This window comes from Eurypyga helias, unplaced genomic scaffold (assembly GCF_000690775.1).
Source record: "Eurypyga helias isolate BGI_N326 unplaced genomic scaffold, ASM69077v1 scaffold9149, whole genome shotgun sequence".
Lineage (NCBI taxonomy): Eukaryota > Metazoa > Chordata > Aves > Eurypygiformes > Eurypygidae > Eurypyga > Eurypyga helias.
The window spans coordinates 20,095-47,244 of record NW_010271457.1 but is presented as its reverse complement, the minus strand read 5'-3'; the positions used below and the strand labels follow the sequence as shown (position 1 = coordinate 47,244).

Sequence of the window (27,150 nt, the reverse complement as noted above, 5' to 3'; positions counted from 1 at the left end):
GGAGAAATAGAACTCTATCTGGTAAACAAGACACAGATGTGCCAACTGCCATGTTAATATGGCTGTGCAAGTCTTAGCACAAAATAAAATTACAGTATCTAACCCTGTAAATGGTTAAGTTTCATGGGGCTAAATAGTGTTTTGAGTAAGCTTAGCCGAGCATACACTTACCCAGTTACAAGTGAGAGCGATATGAATATTAATCTGGAGATTTGTAACATAAAAAATACCCTCCAGAGAACGACTCATTCACAAATAATAATTTAAAAACTATTAGAATATTTTAACACTAAATAATTTACTCGACTTCTTATACTACTACATCTTATAATTATATGATGAATTCCCATTCAGCATCTCTCTCCTTTTCCAGCAGGACAGCTAAGCTTAAAAACAACTGCCGGCTGAACTTCTCTGCAATCTGTGAAACGTGATCTTTACCAATTGAGTGCAGATTAACACAGAAGAAAAAAAAAAAAAAGATAATACGTATCAATCAGAGTCTCTTTTGTATTGCATGTGCTTATGTTTTAACATGCTTTTATTTATAAAAGCAACTCATGATTCTAGAATCATGCAGCTTTAAACCTGGCTCTACCTTGTCTCAGATTAACAAACATTTTTTCAAGGCACCCTGGAATGCTAGGGTTATCCCTTACAGCAAATTAATTGAAACATTATGTCATCTTTATGTGTAGAAATTTAAGTACTTGAAGCCCCATGAATCATAATAATAATGTATACCCTATTTGTTACTTGCAAAAAGAGGTAATGGTTGTAACTAACACTGCACACACTCTTCTCTCAAGAAAAAGAAAAAACAAACTCAGTGATGGGAAAATCAAAATTGTTTATTTTCTGTGCCTGACACTTGGCAAATCCTACAAAACTGAACTACTAGCAGTCTCCCCAGTTCAACCCCTGGAGTGTAGCTGTAAACTTTTAAACACTAAAAATAATGGTACAGAGAGAAGACAGCCTTCAATGACCTAAAAAAGCTAAATGTTTATATGTAATCTATATAGTAATGTGCCAGATGTTAAAGGGCAGTTTGTCAGGACTGGATAAAACCGCTTCAGTAATGAAAAACCAGTCAATGGTAAAGCTCAAGACCTTCTCTCATTAGGACCTTTCCTAATCACAGAAGGCAAACTGAATCTTCGGTTTAGAGTGCACTTCTAAAAATCTCATTTAAATTATCTATACAAGTGTTATCCCCTCATTCTCTTGGAGTTTAGTAAAAGAGGACAAAGAGAGACTACATAATCGTAAAGCAAACTATAAGAAAAAGGTAACAGACACCATCATTTGAGGTTCATTTCCTTTGAACATCTGGGCCAAAGAATCATTCTTTGACAAAGTACATCAGAGCACACTCCAGCAGTAGACAACAGAAAAAAAACCCAAGGTTTGGTACCCTGTGTCACTGTGAAAATTCTGGAGGTACATACGTGACATTGAATTTCTGAGACTGAATTTTCATTTTCTAACTATCGAAACTAAAAAGCCCATGGCATATTCTGAAGCAAGTCTTTAACACTTGCTTCAAAAAAAATTACAATAAAAACCCAAGAAACTAACAAAACAACCACCAAACAAAAAACCCACCTGAATTCATCAGTTTCCAAAGCTGATCTACCAAAGCTTCATTACATAAAGGGGACTCCATGTTCTTGGTAAAAGGTGGATTCTTAGTCAGCATATCCAGAATCTTATGCCTGAAAAAGAAATGGAAAAAGACATCTTTATTAAATGCAAATGAATACACTAAGAATACAAAGTCAGTTCAGTTTGCAGTATTAGAAACTTAATCAAATAAAGAATTTCTTCCCAAAATTTTAATCAATGATTTATGCTTTTAGTTCTCCTTCTTCCCACAATATGCAGAGACACAGCTTTACCAATAGCAATATAACCTAACAATAAAAAGTAAGTGTAAAGCAACAGGATGTTATTAGACATAATTTTTAACAGTTAGGTACAAACCTGTAGGCCACATCATGCTCTTCTGTTTAGTAACAATCTTTTTTGCATGCTGACTTGGTAATTACAAAGAAGGAGCAACATCAGCAAATAAACTCCTTACATACTAACACCAAAGATCATTTAATTAACTTTAAATGTTTATGACTGATACAAAATAGCAGGACCAAAACCAGCAACTTGCACATTTTTCGGGAAAGGAGCACTGTCTCTTCTCAAGTTACACTGGTGTATAAAGATCCTGCACTCACCATGTTTGCTTACAATATTTACACGCTGAGCTGAAAGCTGATACGCTTTTCCCCACCTTCTTCCTTTAAACTGCGCCTTGAAAATATTTTATGAATGACAATAATTTTTTGTTCCATTACTTATTATTTGAACTATTTTGCCTGCATAGCCAGCTTTCCTCCTGCTGTCTTACACATTTGGGACAAGAAAACTCTTACAGATTTTTTTTTTTTTTTTCCTTTCAGAAGAGGCTTACATGTTGCACTCAATTCAAAATTTAAACTTCTCTTTAAAAAAGATACAAATCAGATTAGATCTCCTTCCCAGACCAAAGCTAAACCTTCTCTAGTGAGTCTAACTGTATCTACTTTCATTAACAAGAATGACAGAAATGAAATACAGAATGACCTTGCAGCCACGATCTTTGGAAGAAATCACCTTTGGAGACAGAGTAAAAGTAATACTGTTCATCCCATAAGAATAAAGTATTGGGGAAAAACAATGATTATGAACCTCAGTGTTCAAAGGTTTATAATGAATGTGCTAAAATAGCCAGCGTTAACTGCTGAAACCAAAGTTGAAACAGGCAGTACTAGAAATGACACCGCATTTTCACGTTGTCCTTTCACCCCATCTACAGTCTAACAATTGCTTTACACTCCTTGCTGGCAAAACATTGTGTGTCCTATGCCTCAACCTCTGTCTTGTCTAAATATCTTGAAGTCTTTTTGCTCTGTGCAACATCAGATGTATATACTTTATTTATGGTCAGGAAACAACCTCTAACATCAGACTTCCACCACAGGGGTAGAGCATAAAACCCAAAAATAATGTAACAGAGAGTAACAACAAAGTATATTCATTTCTGAGATGTGAACTGCTATAACATCAAAACACATTTCAATTTATATGAAACAACAAGAAGAAAAAAACAGTTTTGTGAAGGAGTATTAAGCAGTCAAGCATTCGGTCTATTCTAGCAATTCCAGGCCAAGAATTTACTTTGCTGTTCCAGCTTTAGTAAAATACTGTCTCTTTATTAACTCACTAACCTTATGTAGGGCACAGGGTCATTCTGAACCATAGTAAGCAGCCACTGTAGTTCTTCATAGCTCCTATCAACTGCGAAGAACAATAAAACAGAATGCCTATGGATATACATGAACTGGAAGGATTTGATCAAGACAATATTCCTGAACTGGCATACAAAGAGCTTGAATCACTGCAACTAAAGAGGAATTTCATTAATTATAGAGGAAATTCAAAGTAAAATGTGGTTTCCTTTACACTGAAATAGAAATGTGCACCAAACTCCCTCATGCCTCAATTGTTCAATAACTACCAACTTGACTGTTACCAGGTAACTCAGTCACTTCTGAGCGTTGACGGGAAGGTCACAGAGTAAATGATCCTCTTGCTATTGTGTGCTTCCTAAAATGAACATATTCAAATATTCTTTCAACAACCAGAAGTGTAATATTTTCCTTAGGGAATAGAGAACATACAGTTCTCATACACAGGAATCCGTGAAAGATTATTATAGGTTAGAAAGAGGAAGACTACAGGGCTTACACAAAGCAGCAAGCATACTCCTCTCAGTAGGCTCGTTTCATTTCTTGTACCAGTGTACTTCACAATTAAAATGTATTTTGAAACTTAGCAGCACATGCTTCCTAGAAAATTGCTGCTTGACACTACTGGAAACAAAATCAGCTTGATAGTTTAAAATCTAAATTACATGACAAAATTCTTTTGGTTGTCAGAGTAACATTGCAAAACAGAAACAATACAGGATATCATCATCACCGATTACATAAAAATTGTCACGTTCTGTGTAATCTTTCTCTCTGGTGCATAATTTTAAGATTTCACAGCAGTATTCTTTTCTCATTTCCTCAAAACAACAAAAAGCTTGGTTAGGCTTTGCTTTACTTCAGAATTTGGGATGTACTAATGATTCCAGCTCTAAAAACATTTCTGTTGCTTTCCGTTTCGTGGTCCTAGCAATGAATTTCTTTCTCCCCCAAGCCTACTGCATTTTTAGTTCTAAATACATCACTTCAACTTCCCTCCCTGATCTCAGTCAGTTTTCAGTCAACAGTTTTTTTTCTAGTCCAGTCAATTCTAATACCTATTATTCCCTTGTTCTTTCACCAGGGTAAGTTGCTTTTAAAGAAAGAGGCAATTATTTAAACCATATTGTGAGAAGCTGCACTTCAGTTCTACTAGAATCCCTTTAAATACTTTGGACAACTAGAACAAAAGACCTGTTTTCTTGGGTTGGGAGGAGGCAGCCAAGCAATTAAAAACTACATTACAATATTGCTTAGAAGATAGCTGAATAGTCTTTTGCAGGCCCCTTGCAAGTCAGCTCTGCTCTTCCTACAACCCAACCAAAACAGAAGTGGTTAACTGCTGAGGCACTGAACTGGACTGTATCCAAACAGACCAGAACCGCAATCTCCCAGTCTCTCAATTTAAAAATCAGAGAAACCTTTGCAAAGCTATGCCTAGGATATACTTTCAAGGGACAGTGACTGCCTGTGCTCAACTCCATCCACAGCTGCTTTTCCTGGCAGCTACCTTGCTTGAGAGAGAAGGCAGCTACAACAATGCATACATAAGTTGTTTTGCATGGAAGAAAAATACTATTGTATAACCATGCAGCAAAGACTCACAAATGGCGAACACACTAGGTCACAATCATAAGCAAGCTGCTATTATTTTGTCTGCTAACAAAAGGGATTTTAAAAAGATTTTTGATTAGAAAATGAGAAGTCTAGGAGATGAATCCTTTAGGCTGACAGTACTGGATAACAGAACCAAGGAACACCACACTTCTGTGGTTAACAGTCTTTTTTGCTTCTTAAAATTATTTGTGCTTGATATAATGGAAGTTTTCCCTGATACTTGCCTTATAGTGTAAACTGAGCCTGCTAGATTTTCAAAATTTTGCTACTAATGCATTTAACCTGCTCTTCAAACTTATATAGCAACTACAAAACATTTCCAGGAGCAATGACAAAGTAAACCTGACCTTGGGCAGAACAAATCTTATTAGCCAGAAGAATCACAGAATCATAAAAAAGACTAGTTTGGAAGAGACCTCAAAAGATCACCTAGCCCAGCCTTTCATGGGAAAGGGAGTCTAGATGAGATTATCTAACACTCTGTCCAATTGCATCTTGAAAACCTCCAGTGTGGAGTCCAGCGTGGACTCCATCATGTCCCTGGGGAGGTTGTTCCACTGATTGACTGTTCTCACTGTAAAATATTTCTTTCTTATATCAAGATGAAACCTGTCGTGGTGCTACTTGTACATGTTGCCCCTTACCCTCTCCACATGGCTCCTTGTGAAGAGAGAGCCTCCATCCTTTTTGTAGCCACCCTTTAAGTACTGGGGTACTGTGAAGAGGTCGCCCTGAACCTTCCCTTCTCCAGGGAGAAAAGACCTTAAGTCCTTCACTCTTCCCTCACAGGGCAGGTTCTCCCGCCCTCTGATCATCTTTGTGTCCCTCCTTTGGACCCCATCCAGTCTGCCCACATCTTTCCTGAATTGTGGGGACCAGAACTGGACACACTACTCCAGGTGTGGTCTGACAAGTGCTGAGTAGAGTGGGATGATCACATCTCTGTCTCTGCTAGTAATGCCCCTGTGGATGCAGCCGAGGATCTGATTTGCCTTCGTTGCTGCAGCACTGCACTGCTGACTCATGGTCACATTGTTGTCTGCCAGGACCCCCAGGGCCCTTTCAGCGACGCTGCTCCCCAGACACACAGAACCGGGCCTGTCCTGGGCTCTTTGGTTATGTCGACCCAGGGGCAGGACCTTGCACTTGTCCCTGTTGAACTTTGCACAGTTCTTGTTGGCCTGCTCTTCCAGCCTGTTCCGGTCTCCCTGTACGATGGCTCTACCTTCTGATGTGTCCACCTCACCACCCACCCTGGTGTCATCAGCAAACTTGTGAGGGTGATTTCAATGCTGTTGTCCAGATAATTAATGAAGATGTTCCCTGGGGGACCGCACTTGTGACAGGCAGCCAGCCTGAGTAAAAACCATTGACGGCCATCCTCTGAGTGTGGCCCTTGACCCAATTCCCAACCCATCTCACAGACCACCCAACCTGTCTGCATCTTGCTGGTTTGTCTAGAAGGCTGTGGAAAAAGAAAGATGTGTTGATGTTCATACTTCTGGTAGATATAGAAACAAGTGGTTGCCTTCTGAACTAAAAAGCCTCCTGAGATTTTTTTGCAAATTGCAGGAGATGGTTTATCAGTTTTCAGTTGCAGCAGAGCATCTCTAAGACCCTAAACTTTAATATTAATGAGATTAGATAATCATGGTTATTTATTTAGAACAGTTTGTGGTTACCTCTAATAAATATGCAACTGCTCTGTTGTACACATATAGCTACTAATAGTCATAAAACCATAAGACACTAACTGAAAAAAGTTAATAAACTCTGTTCACTCTGAGCCAGTTTAGATCAACTGTCCAAGTCCTTATACGCTGCCTCAAGCATTGTACTGAGTTACCATGTCTCAAAAAAACCCTCACTATTAACAGCAAAGAAAACAACTTATTCAGTTCCATGGAGAAACAATTTCTTTTAAAGTAACTTAAAAAAAGGCATTGCTATTCCTACCCTGAGAGTTGATAGAAAAACATGGGAGTTCCACACTGACTGCCCCAGAAAATACAGACTTTCCTTTTTATGGAAATTACAAAATCTGTCAGCTTCCTTTACAAGAACTGTTAAAAAGCCAGCTTTGGCACAAGCAACAGGCATTTGATAGCTGCTGGGTTACATCCAGTATGAACTGGAAACCAGGTAGCCGGGAACAACAAGAATCAGACCTTTTGGCAACAGATGGCCAATCCTTTCTCCTTCCAAAGCCAGGTCTAGGGCTCTGTGAGACAAGCACTCGTAGCTGAGGAAGGCAGTCAGAACACTGAGCTTCCACATTTACTCCTACACCAAAAACTTACCAGTCTCACAGCAGGAGCAGAAGATAATGTGTTCAGTGCTGGAAGGTTGTATTTGAGAAATGATAGTGATGACCAGTTAGATAGTAGGCTGTGTTGTGAACTGTAGTGACATTAGAGTAGATAGGTATTTGCATCTGCTACCTCTGCATCAGAGAAAAAGCCGTTGGCAAGGGACAAGCCAGTTAGGTACAGTAATACTCTGATCCATCATTTCCAGATCTCACAGTGAGCTCAGTCAAAAACTACGTTCTGCTCAATCACTGATTTCTTCAAGTAATCTTTCTACTATCTTTTACCACTGAAGTTTCACCCTATTGTAGAGTACTGCGAGCAGCTTACCCTACCTTGCTTATACAGAAACCCATTTGATCAGCTGTTTGAAATAGGTACAATATTCCTTTGCAGTACAAACATTTTCTTATCCAAGCAGTTATTAACTATAAACACCATCCATAAAAGGTCAAGAATTTAATAAGAAAACATTATTTCTATCAGTTTCTCTTTCCAAAGGGTGGGATGAATTAGCGAGGAGATTATTCTAAAGGAAGCAGGCTGATGACTAAGCTTTCCATTTTCCAGCAAATCTTTCCACTAACACTCTCTGAAAGGAGAACAAAGTGAGCAGCCTAACAGAGAGAGATGCACAGCACCAGCAGAGTTATGAATTCTCGCTGGGTTATCACTCACAGGGTCACCAAATGTACACGTGCAGTGGGTGCATGGATACAGCATGTCTGGTGAACGACAAGGATGAAGACTGGGTCTGAGAGTGATGCTCAGTGCACAGTCTCCCTTTAAGTTGTTAGTTTTTCTGCGTGACAGTCTGGTTTCAGTCTGTAAGCATATGTCCAAATTCCTCTGATGCATTCACTCAACAACTTAAAACCTCCCACTGCCCACTCAGTTTGAGAAGTCTTTGGACAGAATGACAGCAGTAAGATCAAAGTAATACAGCCTTATAAAAAAGAAAAAAACAATTATTCATGCGGAAAACAAAGGAAACTCTCCATTACCCTGAAAATGAAAACATTAAATTTGAGGCAGAATAACTGGAAATCTACAATCACCAGTCTGCTCACAGAGGAAGAATTGGTACAAATAACCCTTAAAACACAAGAACTGTCACAATTCTACTGAATAGAAAAAGGCTAACCCACATGAATGTAGTACTAAGATCATTTTATAAAATGCAAATTATTAAAGTGGGAGATTTAGATTGGACGTAAGGAAGTAATTCTTCCCTGGGAGGGTGGTGAGGCACTGGAACAGGTTGCCCAGAGAAGCTGTGGATGCCCCATCCCTGGATGTCTTCAAGGCCAGGCTGGATGAGGCTTTGAGCAACCTGGTCTAGTGGAAGGTGTCCCTGCCCATGGCAGGGGGGGTGGAACTAGATGAGCTTTAAGGTCCCTTCCAATCCAAACCAGTCTATGATTCTGAAGCTATAATTTCTAACTGCATCTAGAAATTCTGTCAAGACTGAATTTCAACTTCAAATGACATTAAAGAAAGCTACCCAGTAATCTTTTTCCAGGACCTGCAACAGTTAACTAAAATAAAGACAACATTAAAAGAATGGAAACGTAACACAAACATAAGCTATGTATAAAGAGTGGCAAAGCAGAAATCAACCAATAATCTTTAAAATAATCTAAGTTCCCCAAATTTATAACCAGAAGATACATGCAAAAAGCAAAATCAAGAGATTAGCAAGAAGGTAAAGCAAACCCAAGAATTTTGACTAGTAATTATGGCTGAACTCAATCAAAATCACTAAAAATGAAGCGTTAAGAGAAATTACCAAAACCCTCTTACCACTACTCATTTTGCTGTATACTCGTTATTTCAAAACTTAGGTGTGTGATTCAATTTGCAAGACACTGTGAAACAATGCTCACCCCATCTTCATAAAACCTGCATTCTCTAGGGCAAAACATTAATAGCAATCTGAGCTTCTTATCAATACATCTGTCATCACACCAGCTCTTCTGGTCGCCGGTATTTCAGCCTAATATTAATGATGTAAGTATTACATTTTTCTACTACATGACAAATATTAGAAAGTGTCAAATACTGGAAAAAAGTACCTTTTGTGTAATCAACAACAGCCTCCAATGCTGCTATTCGGACATCTACGAAGTGCCCATATTCTGCGTATGACTTGAAGAGAGAAGGATCACTTGGGACATGACCATTCTTCTGAAGGACTCGAATAGCTTTTAAACAGCTAGATGTGGTAGAAAGAGGAAATGTACATTAGGTTTCTGGAATGCCAGCCAAAAAGAATAAGATTACTTTCTTCAAAATCAAGTACTACAACTTTTCTAGAATTCTATTATCTAAATTAAAATGTTACAATTACTTCCACAGCATTAACAAATAGCTCCACCCCAACAGCAACTTTTATTTTCTATTATTTTAATTATTTATTATTAGTAGCATTTGTACATATTAATTTAGATTTAAATAGTAAATAGTTCTTATCTCAATTTTACGAGCTTCCTTATTTCTTTTTTCTTCCGATTCTTCCCCTCCACTGGTGGAGGGGAGGGGGATTTGTGAGAGTGGCTTTGTGGTATTTTGCTAGCTGGAGTTAAACCACGATACTCTCATTAACTTTGAATTAGGCAGAAACACAAACAAAATTCCCCACCATGTCAAAACCATTGTCTGGTTTCAGTAGAACTGTATTAACGTACAGAGAAAATGCAGCTCAGATTCTGTTGTGTAGTCTACAGATATTGTTACAAGGCTACCTTTTGCAAAACTTTCATAAATGCTCTTCTTAAAGAGGCACAAGCATGATCAACGCTACCAACTCTACACTGACACAAATTAATGTTGAAAACTAAAGCAATCAACCCAAGAGGGTAGCATTAATGGGTCTGCTGTCTTCATGCGTACAACAATTATTAAACCACACCTGACTGTAATGGTATGCCTGTAACTGGGAAGAAGCTTCTCCATATTTAGGAAACGGGTAATTTCCTCAAGGATAAGTCGAACATCAGGATTTAAGTTATCCAATGTTCGAACTTCATTGTTCACACTGACTGCAGGAGTTACAGAGTTGGCTAGGGCATCAATCAGCTCAGCACGATAGTAGTTGTCTGAAAACTAGATAAAAAACAGTATTTAAACACAAGCAAATATAACAATATATATTCTTGAAAAGCTAAGAAATGTTGAAGCATTGTTACAGAACAGGGTCTTAAAATTAAAACCATGTGAGAAACTGCACGAGAAAGCATAACAGGAATAAATTTATTCTGAAAATGGATTTGAGAGTGATTGAACAAGCAGACATACTATCAATCATTAATCTTCACTCTGTTATATGAGCATATGAATAGTAACATGAGCATATTGATAGCAATACAGTTTTATAAAAATGGAAAAATCAGGCATTGAAAATTTTCCAGATTCAAAAAATAGAAATTATTATTCCTAAATGTGAGCACCTAAAACTACCTGTCTCTTTTCATATTCAATACCAAAGTTACCAAGGTTAATGGGTGCTCAGGACCTCAGAAGATCAGCCTGTTTCTCTAGATAGTTCATCTCAGAAGATTGTGAAATACCTAATGGGCCCACTGCTGCTTAGTGAGGAAAATCTTGCTTCTTCATTTGCTCCTTTTACTGGGCTCACAGTGTCACCCCTTCCATTATGCTGGCTGTTGCATTTGTTGGTTGTGTTAATTTAGCAAGCAGCAAAAAGTATAAAACCAAAATTTAAAAAGCAGAGAAAAGTACTGGATTTGAGTATTAGTTCATTTAATGTAAACAAACCCGGTGATAGATGGCGTCCCTTCCACACATGTATTTGACATGTGGAAGAGTGAAGTGGGAGATCTCCTTTGGTGGTGGGGAGATGTTAGCACAACTCACCACATTCTGTGACTACTCGTACTTAAATTCACATGTCGAACTCTCTACCTCTCCACCCTCTATCATCCCCCTATTTCAGTAGTCTTGCAACAAGAGTCTTGTTACAGTATGTGTTTCTACACCCAAGAAAGTGAGGCTTAAAGAGGCTTCAGATTTGTTCCACTTAACTTTGGGTACCTAGTTGGGAAGATTATGCTCGGCTCCTAGCAACTGTAGACTTCCTCCGTAGCTAGGGAGATGGAATTTTGTATGATGTCAGGATCTTACAGGTCACCTAATCATCCTTCAGAGATGGTCTGTGTGGGAAGGAACTTTAGGTGACAACACTTCCAACTCAGATGCTTCAATTTAGTGATGGAAAAATATTCACCTGGGTTTGAGCTGTTACTTAACTAGATGAAGACAATCCAGGTCTGTGAGCTACAGCTGACATTCAGAACCCAGAATCTCAGTCTCCTGTATATCATTAAAAAAAGATTGTTTTCTTTCCTTGCTCTTTCAAATACTCTTCTTGAGCTGGGAAAAAAGGCCCCGACAACCCAGTGCTTAACTTTGAATGCTACGTGTTGCCTCATGCACACATACTGCGTGCAAATGAAGACAGGCTGCTCCTTAGTAAGTCAACAGGCACAAAGAGCCTTGAAACACCCAAGAAATGCTGCCATAGAAATGTCAGCTGCAGAGCACTGTGTAACATTTACTGTTTAGTGTATCACCTTTTCATCAATTCTCCTAGCAAGATATTTACATTAGCGGCATAAAACATCATGCATATTAACTCAGACTTTCCACAAAAAAAAAGTGAAAGATTAAAATAAATACATTTGTTACCTTATTCTTCCTGTTATCGTTATACTTGATCAAATCCAAAATAAACATTAAAACTTCCTTAGGACAGAGATTGTGAACATCTCTCAGAAGGGCCATGGCAACAGGCATTGTCTGTGTAATAAAATTAATACTAACATCATTCTTACATTAGTGAAATAACAGTTACACCCTAAAAAGAGCAACATCCTGAAAATGAACAATTGGAATTTTACCTTAGCAAACCTCTGAAAAGTTAAATGCGTTTTGAAAGTCACACCACATGCTATATAATTTTCATACCAAATAAACTAACTATTGCTCAATAATTAGTCATGGTGTAAATATTTGAAAAAACTGTATATCCAAGAAAACACTCTCAAGTCAAGGCACTATCAAAAAGGTAACAAATGGAAAATAATGAAACACAGAAAATTATGATGGAACTAATTCTGAGACAGACGCTGAATTTGGCTGTTTTCATGTGAACACGATGTCTAACCTTCCATTATCACTGAGAGATATAGATCCTGAAGAATTCTTAGCCAGACAGGTATTAGCCAGATAAGGTATTTATTTTAGAATGAGCTAAGCAGCTCTCTAGACTCCACTCATACAGATTTAGGAGTCCTACTCTAGATCTATAAACTTGGGATATGGGATTAAAGGAGAGAAAGGTAAGATTTACTGGAAAAGAATATTCAAAGACAAAAAAGAGCAGAAAAATACAAAAGAAGGTGTAAGAAGGAGTCACAGGGAGAAGGATGAAGGAGTCATGGGGAGAAGGATGAAGGAGTTTTGGACACAATAAGAAAACAAATTTGAGTTTTCTGCATAATACAGAATATGAAATCCATGAAATAAAAACTGAATCATCCAATAATTACGAAGTGAATCTTGAGAGAAAACCATTGTCATTGATTTTGTTCTCCACTATACAACTAACAACTGTACGTCCCAGTGAAGAACACCTGCATTAACATCAAAATATGCGGCAGCAGTACGTGATGTTGACAATTAACCGAAAGGAGAGGTCAAGAAAGATCATGCATTGTCTTGAACTGAAAAGCCCACCAAATTAAGATAAACTGTATGAGATTTTATTTGTAGTATGTTATCATCACACTTAATGGATGAAGACAGCTGCTCAGTTCACCTAAAAGATAAAATCAGTAGCTTTGTTACAGTGCAATAAATTCTGTTTAAGAATGAGCTCACAAATATTTACAAATAATTATTAGATGTACTCCATTCTTCTGAAGAAACTGCTAAATTTAACTTCAGCTACTCAGAAAAAAATGCTAAAATTTTGTGAACTGATTTCTGGCGAAGATGGGACAAACATACGCCATATAAGAACGAACTAGTTATTTTGGATTTTTATGAAGAGGTAAAGCAGAACTATGCTATCCACATTCCTGTAGATGTCAACCATAGGAATGTTTAATTATTCTGACATTTCTTATAAAACATTCAGTGAAAAAAAATAAATTTTACCTTTTGCAGAAAGTAGCTCTGAAAGTTCATGAAGTTGTTGGTCTTCACAATGTTTGGACAAGTTTTACAACAGAACATTCGGGTAAAGAGTGATTTCATGGCTGGTGGTCCTGTCCATGTGCTTACCATGGAATTTGCAATCTGTGTAATTAGGGGGGAAGGGAAATTGCATTAACATGACCATGACAAGTTTAGTTTGGCTGTAGAAAAATACACATTTCCCATAATCAAAAAGGTTAATTGCCAAAGAGATGCTGTCCTTCAAGTAGCCTAGCTATTTTTTACCAATGTATTACCTTATATTAGCTGTTTTCACTGCCATCCCCCACATATCTTCTCTACATTAAAGGTAAATTTTATGAAAATTTTTTCCACTTGGAAGATGCCTGCAACTAATTACCTTTCCATGATAAAATTCTGTTCTTAATTATTTTCTCTTTTATATTTTAGATGAAAATTCTGTGTTTACTAGGCCAAGTTTCCTGACTCTACAGAAGCCAGTAATGGAAGAGGCTTTTGTAATACCAGCTTCCCAAATATACCTTGCCAGTAACCTCAGCCTAGACTTTAAGTAGTCTTAGGGTGGCTGAGGCCTAAAAGACCACCCCTAAAGTGAAAGGCAAGTCAGCTACCTCTAACTTCAATCATAATTCGCAAAGAGACTGCACTGAGACAAACTTATGGCTACATTCTGTTTTGGTGTAAGGTGGTAACCTTCCACAAAGAGAAAGCTGCTTTTGTGCCTTCCCAGCATCCTGGGGTTTGTATGTTTGCTGTATGGAGCAATGGAAGCCTGCAGACAAGAACACTGTGCTTGATGTCGGATTAAGGCTGATGACAGATTCCACGTGTGTGTGTGTGCAAACAAATGGGGCTAACGCACCCTACAGTGCAGGGGGAATTTCCAACGTTACAGGCCCACCACAAACTAAGGAAAAACCTGGTTTCATACAGAAAAAAAAAAAGAATTTGATGATATCCTTCTAAATTATGTAATTTGTTTCCAAGGGTATTACATATGCAGTAAGAGAAAAATGGCAAGAGGCTATCTGAAGATGCATAGCAATCCATTTCACCATTGCTCTTACTTAGGCAATTACTTAAGATCTTACTTAATTTGCAAAATCCATAGATGAACAACAATATTTTCAAATTAAATCAACAGTAGTTAAATCATCATATTTTCAGCATTTTTTGGTCTTATAGTGTGTTCTAACTCATTTGAATTTCTCTTTAAACTGACAGAACCCAAGTTTTCTATTTATTCCACTGACAGGCTATACACTCCACATTACACGTATTTACACACTCCCCACACCATAATGCATTTAAGCCTGTATTGCATTGTTTCTTCTTAAAAAGATGGCAAATACTCTCCTCATCCTTCAGTTCACTGTACCATAAAAAACTGTCCTAAGATGTAAGGCACAGCTAAGAAACTGTTCAGTGTTTGGGGGGTGGGGGGGAGCTTGTGGTGCTCTTTTTGTGTTTTTTTAAACCTTACAGCACATCACCAACACTGCAATGGATTTGAACAGGAAAACCAGCTTGTTTACTCCCAGGTGTTAATACCGTGACCTGTTGTCTCCTTTCTCTGTAGGCTTATTTGTCATTACCTACTCAGCAAAGGGTGTGCATATGCACACCCACCCACCCACTCCCCTATGAACTTTGTCATCAATGAGGATTTTATATATTTTCTGGACACCTCATGCCTAAGAAGTGCTGTTTTACAACAAAGTATACAGTACATTTAGAAAGCATAGTAAATTCAGTTTTATGATTGCATTACCACCTCTCATTTCTCTGCATCAATGTGAGGGTGCCAAATACATTTTACAGTACTAACCACAACCCAGCTACAAGCTGCAGATCAACAAAAAAGAAGCCTCCCCTAACAAACATCAGGGACTTGGCTTTTTCCTCGAAAGAATACAAACCCTCAATATTTACAAGCTGTGAAGATTAAACTGAGTTAATGAGAACAGGAAGTGGTAATAGAATACATTACACTTTCCCCCTAGGTAACTTACATAGACATATCTACAACTCGGTCCTGCCATGCTCCTTCACCTTGATGCAATGTCACAGACACACTTTTTGCTTAGCTTTATAATCTTTTTTTCCTGACATTCAACTACCTTATCTGTAGACCCAAGATTCTTCATGCAATTACAACTGGACAACACTGGTTATGATTATCCACAGCCCAATTGTCTGAGAATTCAAAGTAAGACTTTAATATTTATCTGTGGAATGTACACTTTTAAATATTCCAAGTGAATTCATTATGAAATGTGTGTATTTTAAGGCAGTGCAATACTAGCATATATACCAGAAGTATGGTATCAGTGTTTCATAATATTAAAACACTTTGTCACAAACATTTCTTGGATTTTGATCTTCAAAATATGGCCAAAGGACTTATTTCCATACAGGCACTGAATTACTGTCAACAGGTACACAGCAGAAAGCAAGATATATGCCAATAATTTGAACTCTAAACATTGTCAATAAGTATGCCTTTAGGTCCATAAAAATATGTGAACAACATGCCTTTTCATAAATTCCTTTTCTTCAGTATTTTACAGGGTTCTCTAATTTTCATTCGTAATGTAATTTTGTGTCTAGATAAAAAGATATTCCCTTTTCAAGGCAATTATTTGGCTTTTTAATATTTAACTGCAGATCAACATGATATTTATTTTGTGTCCTCCTATTCAATCTGAACCAATGCAGAGCAGCAATCTGAATTCATATTAGGCAGACAGGCGAATTTCAGCACTCCAGAGTTCTCAACAGACAGGCCAAGGAACTTCCCAGTAAAATAAGAAAATATATTTTGGCTCTGAAAAATTAACACAAGTCTTTTATTTCTGCCACTTAATGAAATCTGGAAAAATCCCCTGTGGTTTTCATGTCTGACATCTCAATTTTGACAATTATGAAAACCTTCTGCAGTCTCCATTTACAGACTAAAATAATACAGCTTTCCTTTCAAATCAGTCGTGTTGAAAATACCTGGCAAAAACTTTTAAGAGGCTGAATATCAAACCAGTTTAAGAACTGCGATGAGTTTTGACCCATTTTCAGAAGTTTACAATGTCTAGTGGATTTTTTCCCCCTCTCCCACCTACACAGCCTCACCTTTGCAAGGCAGAAGCAGGCCAGCATTCTCACTCGGTAGAAACACTGTTCCTGTTCTAGTATATCCGTCAGTGCAAGCCGTGATGCTGGAGTAGGGAATTTTTCCAATGCCAGAATGGCTTCTTCTTGTGCAACCACATCTCTCTCATATCGAAGCTGATACTGCCACATGAAATCAGATTGTTCAAATTCTACCTTCCTCAGTACTGACATATCAGGGTCTATTCTTATCCAGAGCAAAGGGGAATCAGCACTAAGACAGACATGAAAAACATTAATAGCTTACAACATTTCAAGACTATAGAAATGCAAAAGATGTTCTAACTTGCAATGAGTTATTTTTAAAATATTTACAGTCAAAGAACCATGAAAGAATTTATGTTAGAGATGACTTCTGAAAGTCACCTAGTCCAATCTCCTGCTTCTAGGATGGCAATTCTGTACCCTCCCAGGGCAATCTGACCAAGCCTCTAATATGGCAAAGTGAATACAGTAGTTCAGTATTTTTAGCCTAGAGACCTGAGTTCATGGTAAACTACTGTATAATCTCAATATATTTAATTCTACTTCCTCAGACACCGTAACTTTCCTAGGTGAGCAGTACTTTATCACCTTCTACAGTTCAAGGCTATCAAAAAAGAAATCCAACAAAAAAAACTCTGGTGGTAATTACCCATTTTTTAATACATATTATAACACATTTTTATACACATTATACACATTTTAATGCACATTATTTATACCCTTTTTTTAGACTTTTTAAAAAATCAATAGATGTGAAAGTGCTTTACAAATACACACAGGCTATGATGTTGAAAGCTGACAAGGGTAATGATGCAAAAGCACAAAACTGCCAAGACAAATGATAAAAGTGAAAGTATCAGACAGCATTAAAGCTTTAGTCCTACAGATAAAATAACTCAGTTGTATTCACCCCAAAGAAGTGTTTTATACTTTAGCGTTCACACAGCACCATGATCGCAGAAGTCATTTATGGGAGCATCAAGCATAAACTACACAATAAAGTCTCTTATTCAGTTTTCCACAAAAAACTGGTAACAGCAAAATACAGACATGGAATTTGGAGAGAGTTTGGAATGATGAAAAGAGCATGATTATAAATATCATGCATATTTCTATATATGTCTGTAGACTGTCAAGACAGCAGCTAGAGAAGAAAGCATAGTGAACTGTGCATACACAGGATACAGAAGAATAGGGAAGAACAAACATTATCCTACATGCTTGGAGCAGAGGAGTCCAAACTGGACAAAAGAATGATGGCATAGCAGATTTGCAGGTTAGCAGACAAACAAAGCATAAGTGACTTCCGTAACATCACACAGCAGTCCAAAAGTAGTTACGAGAAGATCGTGAAGGTCTCAGCTCAGTGTAATGCAACAGCTACCTGAACACAACTGATCAGAACATCACAGCTACTCACAAACACTTAGGCTGATTGCTCTCAAATACAATTTAAAAACTATTTATTCATATGTCAACTATCATAGAGAAATTATAACAATCACTTGCTCAATGAAAATATCCCTTAAAAATATTATTGCTCATCTTATTTTAGATGAGAACACTTTTAAGGTGACAAGGAATCTATTCCTCTTAAAAGAGACACTGCTAGTTTTCAAGAGCAAATTATTTACTTCCCTCAGCCAGCACAGGATACAAACACCTTCAGTATTTCTGAGAGTATCACTGGCTCCAACACAGGGAGGGTAAAGTGGGTCCTTACACTCAGCAAGAATTTGCTAGAATAGAGCTAAACAGTTCCAACTGAAAGGAACGCCAGTACGAATTTCAGTAAGAAGCGTTAAATCATTTATCTTCAATCTAAAAGGATTCTTTCAGAATTAACCACAGATTTCAGGAACTTGTGCTACCTTAATACTAGTTAAAAAACGGTCTTCATCAAGGTGTAACAAAAATTGCTCTTAGTTTGTTTCAAGTAAATTCTTGTTTACATTTTACCTATGAAGTCAGCTGAAAGATACCATTAGAAATGTATAATAAAGAATCAAGTAATTTATTCTACCACCTTATCATGTCTAAGACTAAAAATTGATTATAGCGGTTAACCCATACGTTTTACACTTCAGCATTTTCACAGCTACAGAAGTCTCAGAGAAGGCAAAGAAATACAGTATAGTCTTGAAATCTGCCAGTCATGTAATGAAGTAGAAAATTACTACCAAATCCTTCAAAACAGCATGCTTCAGACAAGGGGAATATGGCTGAGTCTAACACCGAGAAACTCCAACAAGCTGACTTACTCCATAGCAGAAAGGTCCATGTCCACCTCTTCTCCATTCATCAGTGGAATCTTTTTCTTCTTATTTCTATTTAAAAAAAGGGAAAATAGGAAAAAAATAGGTATTTAGCAAAATATGTTTATAAACGGAGCTTAAGCCTGTAAAAGTACTCTGTGTATTTCACCACACGAGAAAATAATGCTGTCTCCAGCAAAAAAAATTCACTAAGTAGAGCCGTGTATCAGTTTCGTCCAAATAACCACTAATACTTTACACTGGTTTAAACAGGACTCCCACCATTTTTACAATTACACATAAGCATACAACTTTGAGAAGTAGAGGTGAAAGTATTTATTAAAATGCACTAGGAAACCAAGAGAATCTATTTGGGAAGTAGGCTACTTCTCTTGCTCATTAGGTTTAGTGATGTCCTCTGGCCTACGTTCGTCTTCCCTCTAATTTGTCTTTCCCATTCAAAGGCACTTTGAATAATCTGATTATAATTAGTCTTTAGTCAACTCATTCTATATAAATAAGCTCTTCATAAAACTATAAAATTTAAGACCTTTACTTATAATTAAGACCTGCATATTAAGTATAAGGTTTCTTGCTGTCCATAAACAGTAGTAAATTCAATTTTCTCCCCTTGCATAACAGGTAGATCTTACTCAGCAAGATTAACAAAATGTAAACACAAAATTTAAACCACATATCTTTATATATCATCAATTCACTCTATGTTTTCCTACACCCATACTAAAAATACTTGCAGTGTGCATTTTAATTCTTACCTTCTGCTTTTAGAATGGCATGGTATATCATGCTTAAGACTGTTTTCTTCAATCTGCAATGTATGGTTGAATGATCCATCAAGTTCTTGCACTGTCACTTTAAGAGGACCCTTCAAATGCACAAGATATTGTTATTAACATTACAATTATGCTTATTTATGTATGTGTCACACTTATACAAGTAGGCAAAATATGGAAAATTGACCTTACCACATATTTCTGAGTCCCAGGAGACGTGTAGTCTTGTTTTATTTCTAATTCCAATACATTCCGTTTTCTGTTAAATGCAAAGCTGCCATAAAATTTTACCACTCCACTCTGATCCCTAATAAGAAGTATAGGAATTCTAAAGCAAAATGCAGTAGTTATAAACAAACATCATTCTCAGTGTTTTCAATCTTTACACTTGCTTTATGCTTCTTTATACCTAGAATTTACTATCACAAGAAAATCAGGAAATAACCGCTTATGTTTCACAACCTTCTTTCTCTAAGCAGTTCTTTAATGTACAATCGTGTACCTTACAGAGAAAAGCTGAGGTAGAGTAAAAATTATCTAGTAAGAAAAAAGGTCATTATGAAAAATTGTATTGGACACCACCACACCCAATGTCCTTGGCACGCTCTCAGAGAAACTAATTGCATAAGACTTCAGCAATTTCAATATGATCTGTTTTACTATATATTTCAGTTAAATAAAACTCGGGGGGAAATGTAGACTTTAGCTTCTGTTTTCTACTCACACTACATTTCATTTTTTCATTGCAATTTTTCAAACTGGGTCATAGTGAGCATTCACATGTATGTAATATATATACACCCAGGCACACATGAGTATACAATGTGACTGATAAAAAGTAATGATCTCACGCTGCATTTCTATCCCAGGCAACGATTTCTTCAAGGCAACTGCTCCTGTGAGTAACTTCGTCATTCATTATTTCTACAACTGCCATTGCTACACTTCATTTACAGTAAAACAAAACCACCAGAATGAAGTATTTTCGTCTAGTGCACGCTCCCAACAAGTCCCTGACAATATAAGACAAAAGCAGGGAACTAAAACCTGTTCTTTCATGTCCTGACATTAAGACAGCAGCTGACAGATTCAGAGAGGCTTCGTACTGTACATGCATTATTAACTCTTGTCCCCAGATAGGGTCATTTGGCTAGATACCGCAGACTGGTTCTGTTCACTGGGGCTGCCTTCATAAAGGTTTCATTTTGTCATCAGGTAAAGCTTAAGGCATTTTTAGTGGCCTCTTCAGCACAAGGTTTAACAGCATCAACACAGCATAAGATAGTACTAATTAATAGTAATAAGATACCTCCCGAACAACACAAAGACCTGCTGTGTTCTTAGAAGGTTGAAAATCTACGGGCAGGGGTGGAAGAGTGTTTGAAGCACGGTAAGGAGGTGACAACCATAGGATTAAACACAAGCTACAGTTAACAGGATCAACCTTGGGGCCAAAGTCCAGGGGTGCTGAAAAATCCCCAAATCTGAGTTACAGTTCTTCCTACATATTAATGTGTATTTGTAGCTTATGAATACTTCTGATGCAGATAAAATGCTAACTTCTCATATTACTCTACAAATATTCATTTTACAGTGGTTTGTTAGCTACTGAGATGCATGAATATTAAGTCTGCCCAAATAAATACTGTCTAAATATAAATACCTACTTTTGTTTTCTGTTAGAACAGTAAGTTATGGGGTTTGCACAGTCATATATGATTTTAGCCTACAGTCACATTAATTAAAGCTACCAATTAAACCTGTTAAATGGAGCAAATTCACATTTACCCTCGTATCAATCCAAAATTAGAAATCCTATTTCATAACTAATATAACTGAAATCTGAAGAATCAACACAGTGATTTATCTTACCTCTAATTGTAATATTAACACAAGCTACCAAGCTATTAAATGTTAGTGTATTTTAAACTATCAATCTGCTCTTTAGGTTACTTATTTCACAAAGATTTACTGGAAATCACATCTTAAAATGCACCAGACTATAGCATTTTCCATGTCAGACTTCAGCATATTTCTATGGGCAGTGTCCTCTGGAATCCCTTCAGTGTAATTTGGCCCTAAATTCCAGCAGAGTTCTTGTGCTTCTTTCAAAGTAAAACTTAAAATCATGAAATCCCTTCTAGTAAAGAACACCCAAAAATCTATCATACTCTAAATGACTATGAAAGGAGTGTAAACCTGTGGCTCACATCTATTTCTAATTCAAAGAATAATGTACTTAACTGTTTTAAGCAAAGATATTTCATACCTTTCTTCACATTCCTTTAATAGTGCCAATTAAAAAAACAAATTCATTCTCCATATTAACAATCCAGACCAAGAATAAAAAGGATACACCCACTGCTTTATTAAAGGTTGGATGTCTTTGCCAGAGACATTTGAGATAGACTTCAAAAACCCAGATGTGGAAACCAACATCTGACTCCACATGTGTGACTGGAACTTCTGAGATGAAGCAGTGCTGGCCAGACTCAACAACTTGTTGAAAACCTAAAATGATACAAAGTTAGTACTTTTACTAAACACTTCAATATATATAAAATAAGCTCTTCGGTCTAGTTGCAGCCAAATTGCAACTAAAGGCCAATAAACTCATTCTCTGACAACTGGCCTCAAAGTCTTTCAAAACAAAGACACTTCAGAAAATTATTTGCTTGTCCATATTGGAAATTGTGATTTGCAGACACAAATGTATTTTTACTTAACGCAAACCATCCACGACGCTGAGAAAAGCTCTGAAACCCCATCATCTTAACGTGAGAAATGGTTAATGGTAACAAAATCAAACTAAAATGTCTTCACTGCTACAAGTACATCTTAGCATGCAGCTTTTTAACAGAGTTGAATTCAAACCAGAACACAGAAACACTCTGGCATGCGTTTTCTAGCTGTAAGCACCTCTGTACTTCAAAAGCATGTCACTTCTGAGGTTAGCCACTGCAAGCAGGTGTGGCTTTTCTTTACCAAATTATAACGCAGAAGGTGAAGGGGGCTTTTTTAATCAATTCTCTTCACCTGAGCTTTTTTTAAAAAAACAACTTCCTCAGTTACATATACATACACAAAACCTATTAAAAGCTTTCAAAAATTATCTACAGTAAAACAGACCACTGACTATATCTGCTTTTTAGAAATGAGTCATCAAGTTCTCTGCTATGTGATTCCTTTTAAAAAATTGCAGAGAATAATCATAATTTATGTCAGAAAAGCTCTAAAAAAGGTGCATCTGCTGTATTTTCAACCTGACAACTGTTTATAATAGCTGTAGCATAAGAACATACATGTTATCCTTCAAAAAACAAAACAAAAGCCCCCCCAAACACCAAAAAACCCTGAATTTGAGAGGAAAAGGTATCACTTTCTAACTGGGTGCTTCTTTATAGCACCCTACCCTTTTTTAAGGCATGTCACAAAACCCACTTATTAAAGAACAACTCTGTAGAAGTTTAGCATGTCAGAATACAATGACAATCTTCTGTTCAACCGCTGCTTCTACTACAAAGTTCTAAGCTCCCTCCAGCACTGAAAAGTTTACACACTGGAGAGAGCAGAAGCTGGATTCTCATTACTTTCATTATTTATAATCTGAGTAGATTAGCTCATGGCAACACCAGTCAGGGCCAGTAAATCCCGACCTCAGTGTTAACAACCCATCACAAGAACCCAAAGCAACGAAGCACCTTAACGTTAAAGAGAACATGTAATATATAAAAAGTATTGCAAGGGATGTGTAAGAATTACAGGTAACCTTCTAACACAAATGACCTACGTTTTATGTTTGTTCTATCCTGCTAAAAACTGAAATACAAATGGAACCTTATGATAAGCTGTTTTGTTCTTTCTTAAACACCATTTAATGAACAGAAATGCAACTAAAGACAAGAAGTTGTCTGTATTCCATGTAAGCATTTAAATACTCACCTGTAACATGAACTCCATGCTAATCCTGTTCTCAATCAGTCTCATAACAAGATGTGCTTTACACTGGAACATAGTGTAATATTCCCAGGACAGTGTATGAGGGTGTTTGATAGAAAAGTGTAAATGTGATGCAGGGCTGAAAAATAGTAATAAAAAAGCCAGCTCTCTATATTGCATTTCATGGAATGAAACTTAAAATAAACCTTATAAACCAAGGTTATAGCTGCACCAACAGCTATTTAGGATCTCTTCTACTGCATTAAAGTTAGGAATTATGACATGCTTAAAATGACTGCACACTTGTACAGAAAGGTGAGAGGGGTGTACGGACCTGCCTACAGCAAGTACTGTACCCTGAGTAACGACATGACATACGTACTGTGTGTTTCTGCAAGGACAGTGGCAGCAACCAGAGCAAGGAATGAATGACTTGAGTCTGGAAATTACTCAGAAATTGACATCCCCCCAGATCCACTTCCATTTAAAAGCCATTGTGCATAGTGAGTATTTTATAGTCAAATAAATAACTGTTGCAAATCAAGAAAAATAAGAGTTTTAAAATTCACAGCAGACTTCCAGGTGATGAGCCAAAGGAATTGCTTATTTTTCATTTTAGTTAGCAACTTTATGCTTTCAATACTTTGGCAAAGTGACGTCTTCTAAATCACGTAACATGCCAAGGAGGCCTAGGCAGTGAACCACATTACAGCTGCCACAGTTTCCACAACTTGAACTATCTGCTGTGCTCCTTTCACACATACCCTTTGGGTCTATAAGCAAAATATTGTAAATGGTTTAATTTCATTCTATATCAGAAGACAAATGGATGGTGAAAGCCTGAAACTTCTAAAACCAGAAGTGATTTCTGGACAGCCTTAGCAGCTCCACAATTTAAAACAAAACAAACCCAAAAAACAACAACCAACCAACCAACCACCAAAAGACTTAATTTTGATGGGCTTTAAAATGAATTTTCTCCACCAAGTTTTACATTTCAGAACACCAACAATCTGACCTATAAGCCAGTTTCACAGCAGAGAAGTAGCTGTAATACTGTAAGTCTTGAGAAAAATAAGACCTTTTTGTCCCCTTCTAATTATTTGAGAAGTGGTGGTAATTAGAAGTCTGACTTCATTTTGTTGATGAACCAAGGCTGTGACAACTGTATTTTGTTTTGCTGTGGGTTTTTTTTCCTTTCAGTACTTTCCACTGGACACTTGAGTTTTTCATGAACAAATAACAAACACCTTAAGAAACCGGACCCACACTGTGTCAGGCCAACCTCGTAAGAAGTGGGAATCCAGATTTATTTTATGCTGCTTAGTGGAGAATCACAACAGAAAATGCCGGCTAATTGAAACTTCTGGGCTCAAAATTGGATTCCTTCCCTGTGATCCTTGCCAATAGATAACTCAACCAAACGATTTCAAGATGGACCAGGCACTCGATTTGTCCAAAGACTTTAGAAGACACTGCAAGACAGAGTAACTAATGAATTGTAGCAATCAAAGGTACGTGCTATGAGTCTGATCTTTCATGCCAGCTACCTCAGGGAAAGACTGAGCTTCCAGAACCTTCAAAGACCTGTTAAACAAACCATTTTAACTTTGATCAATCTTTCTATGCAGTTGACAGACGTACGCCAGCAAGAAGCATTCTACCAGGGTGGGACCAGCACTTGGCTCCTTCTCTGCAGCTCTTCAGGAGATGGCAAGAACTGAGGTAGCTGCAACACCTCAGTCTTTTTTTCCACCCTTCTATTGACTGGGAGACTCCCCTGACTTTACTCCTGAGTATCTGTATCTTTCAAAGATACAAAAAGTATTTACAAATTTAAGCAAGCACTACCCTTAAGTAGACTATATGAATAAGAAGGTACCTACAGGTTTATTACTTGCTGTTTCTAGTTGGTAGGCAATTGTTCAAGTTCTCCCTATGATAACTATCCTGTTATTTTGGATACTTGTCTATTCTGAGATAGGGAAGGGTTAGCAACCATGAAAGAATTGAAATGCAAGGAGGAAACTGAGGTTGTGGCTCAGACATTATATAATAATTTGGTCTCAGCATAAAACTATTTATCCAGCTTCAAATTATACAGTTGATTGTCTTTGGTAAAATGCTTTTCTTGAAAATTATAACCAAGCCAGGACCCACATTCTTGGCTTTCTTAAATTTACTACATGTTGATTGATTTTGGTACTGGTTACATTATTTAACTGCAAATCAAAATTGAGACAAGTCCTTTCATTATTAATACATTTATTCTGACTATATTTTTCTTAAATCATTAGACTTCCAAACTTTTACTGGATTGGCAGCAAATGAGAATTAAAATTAGCAATATGGACCTAGAACCTTTGTCAAAGTGAAGACGAGCTGCTCTTCCATGGAAATTCATAATGCTTACACTCTGGAACGTACCCCGTCATTCAACGTAAACCTGCCAATATGCTTCTTCCATCTGAAATGTATCTACATGCATTTCTCCATGTTTTTAATTTTTACATCAGGTGGCACCACCACAATCAAAGACTGAAGACAATCAAAGTCTAAGAGGGGAGAACAGAAAATGAAAATGTAACAAACACAAAGCTTCGTTTTGAAACTTTCATCCATGCAGCAGATAACCTGCAGTTTCTTTTCTGAGCCCTCAACATCAGAAGGATATAGACCAGTTGGAGTGAGTCCAGAGGAGGCCACGAAGATGCTCAGAGGGCTGGAGCACCTCTGCTATGGGGACAGGCTGAGAGAGTTGGGCTTGTTCAGCCTGGAGAAGAGAAGGCTCCAGGGAGACCTTAATGCAGCCTTCCAGTACCTGAAGGGGTCTACAAGGACACCCCTATGGCAGGGGGGTTGGAAGTAGATGATTTTTAAGGTCCCTTCCAACCCAAACCATTCTATGATTCATTTTCCCAAGCTCTAGGATTTTTTTGTTTTGCAATAAACGATGCGGAGAATAGTGTTTGTATTTCACTAGAAATAAACAGGAAGAATCTCCGAGACCTGTTTTTCACAGAAATTTATTCACGTCTCATTTCTTTCTATATTCTACTTCTGATTGAGTTGAAAAATGAGATTATTAATTAACCTAATTTTTTCTTCATGTTACAATTAATTGGGACTGCTCTAATACAAATATGCTTGTCAGGAACCTGTGCTGGTTTTAGTTGGGATAGAGTTTCTTCCCCTCGCAGTAGCTAGCACGAGGCTATGTTTCGGTTTTGCTGAGGAGAATACTGATAACATACACATGTTTTTAGCTGTTGCTAATCAATGTTTATATGAACTCAAAGCTTTTTTCAGTTTCTGATACTGCCCCTGTGTTCCCAGCTTCCTCTCTACAGGAAACTGTGAGGGGACACCAGCCAGAACAGCTGACCCAAACTGACCAAAAGGATATTTTATGCTGTAAGGCGTCATGCTCAGTATAAAAATTGGGGTGAGTGGACTTGGGGCTTTCTCTCTCTGGAGCTTGCTCTCTGGCTCTTGGGGTCCTAGGACTCTGGCTCAGACTCCCTCCAGCTCTGGCACTCGCTGCTCAGGGACTGGCTCGTGTGCAATCTAAATTTCCCTCTTTCAATTTAAACCCGTT

The 27,150-nt window shown here is 37.4% G+C and overlaps 1 protein-coding gene across 1 annotated transcript in view; it reads right to left on the bottom strand.

Annotated features, from left to right (window-relative positions):
• TAF2 (TAF2 RNA polymerase II, TATA box binding protein (TBP)-associated factor, 150kDa) overlaps positions 1–27,150 on the bottom strand; it is a 61,203-nt gene that overhangs the window by 14,366 nt on the left and 19,687 nt on the right. Inside the window, exons 11-22 of the mRNA XM_010158827.1 lie at positions 23,556–23,691; positions 21,970–22,124; positions 19,806–19,920; positions 19,596–19,705; positions 18,826–18,891; positions 16,541–16,793; positions 13,394–13,534; positions 11,921–12,031; positions 10,125–10,318; positions 9,289–9,428; positions 3,267–3,336; positions 1,609–1,718 (exon numbers count right to left, since the gene is read on the bottom strand). Of these exons, the coding sequence (XP_010157129.1) occupies positions 1,609–1,718; positions 3,267–3,336; positions 9,289–9,428; positions 10,125–10,318; positions 11,921–12,031; positions 13,394–13,534; positions 16,541–16,793; positions 18,826–18,891; positions 19,596–19,705; positions 19,806–19,920; positions 21,970–22,124; positions 23,556–23,691 (1,601 nt within the window). The remainder of the gene's footprint in view (positions 1–1,608; positions 1,719–3,266; positions 3,337–9,288; positions 9,429–10,124; positions 10,319–11,920; positions 12,032–13,393; positions 13,535–16,540; positions 16,794–18,825; positions 18,892–19,595; positions 19,706–19,805; positions 19,921–21,969; positions 22,125–23,555; positions 23,692–27,150) is intronic.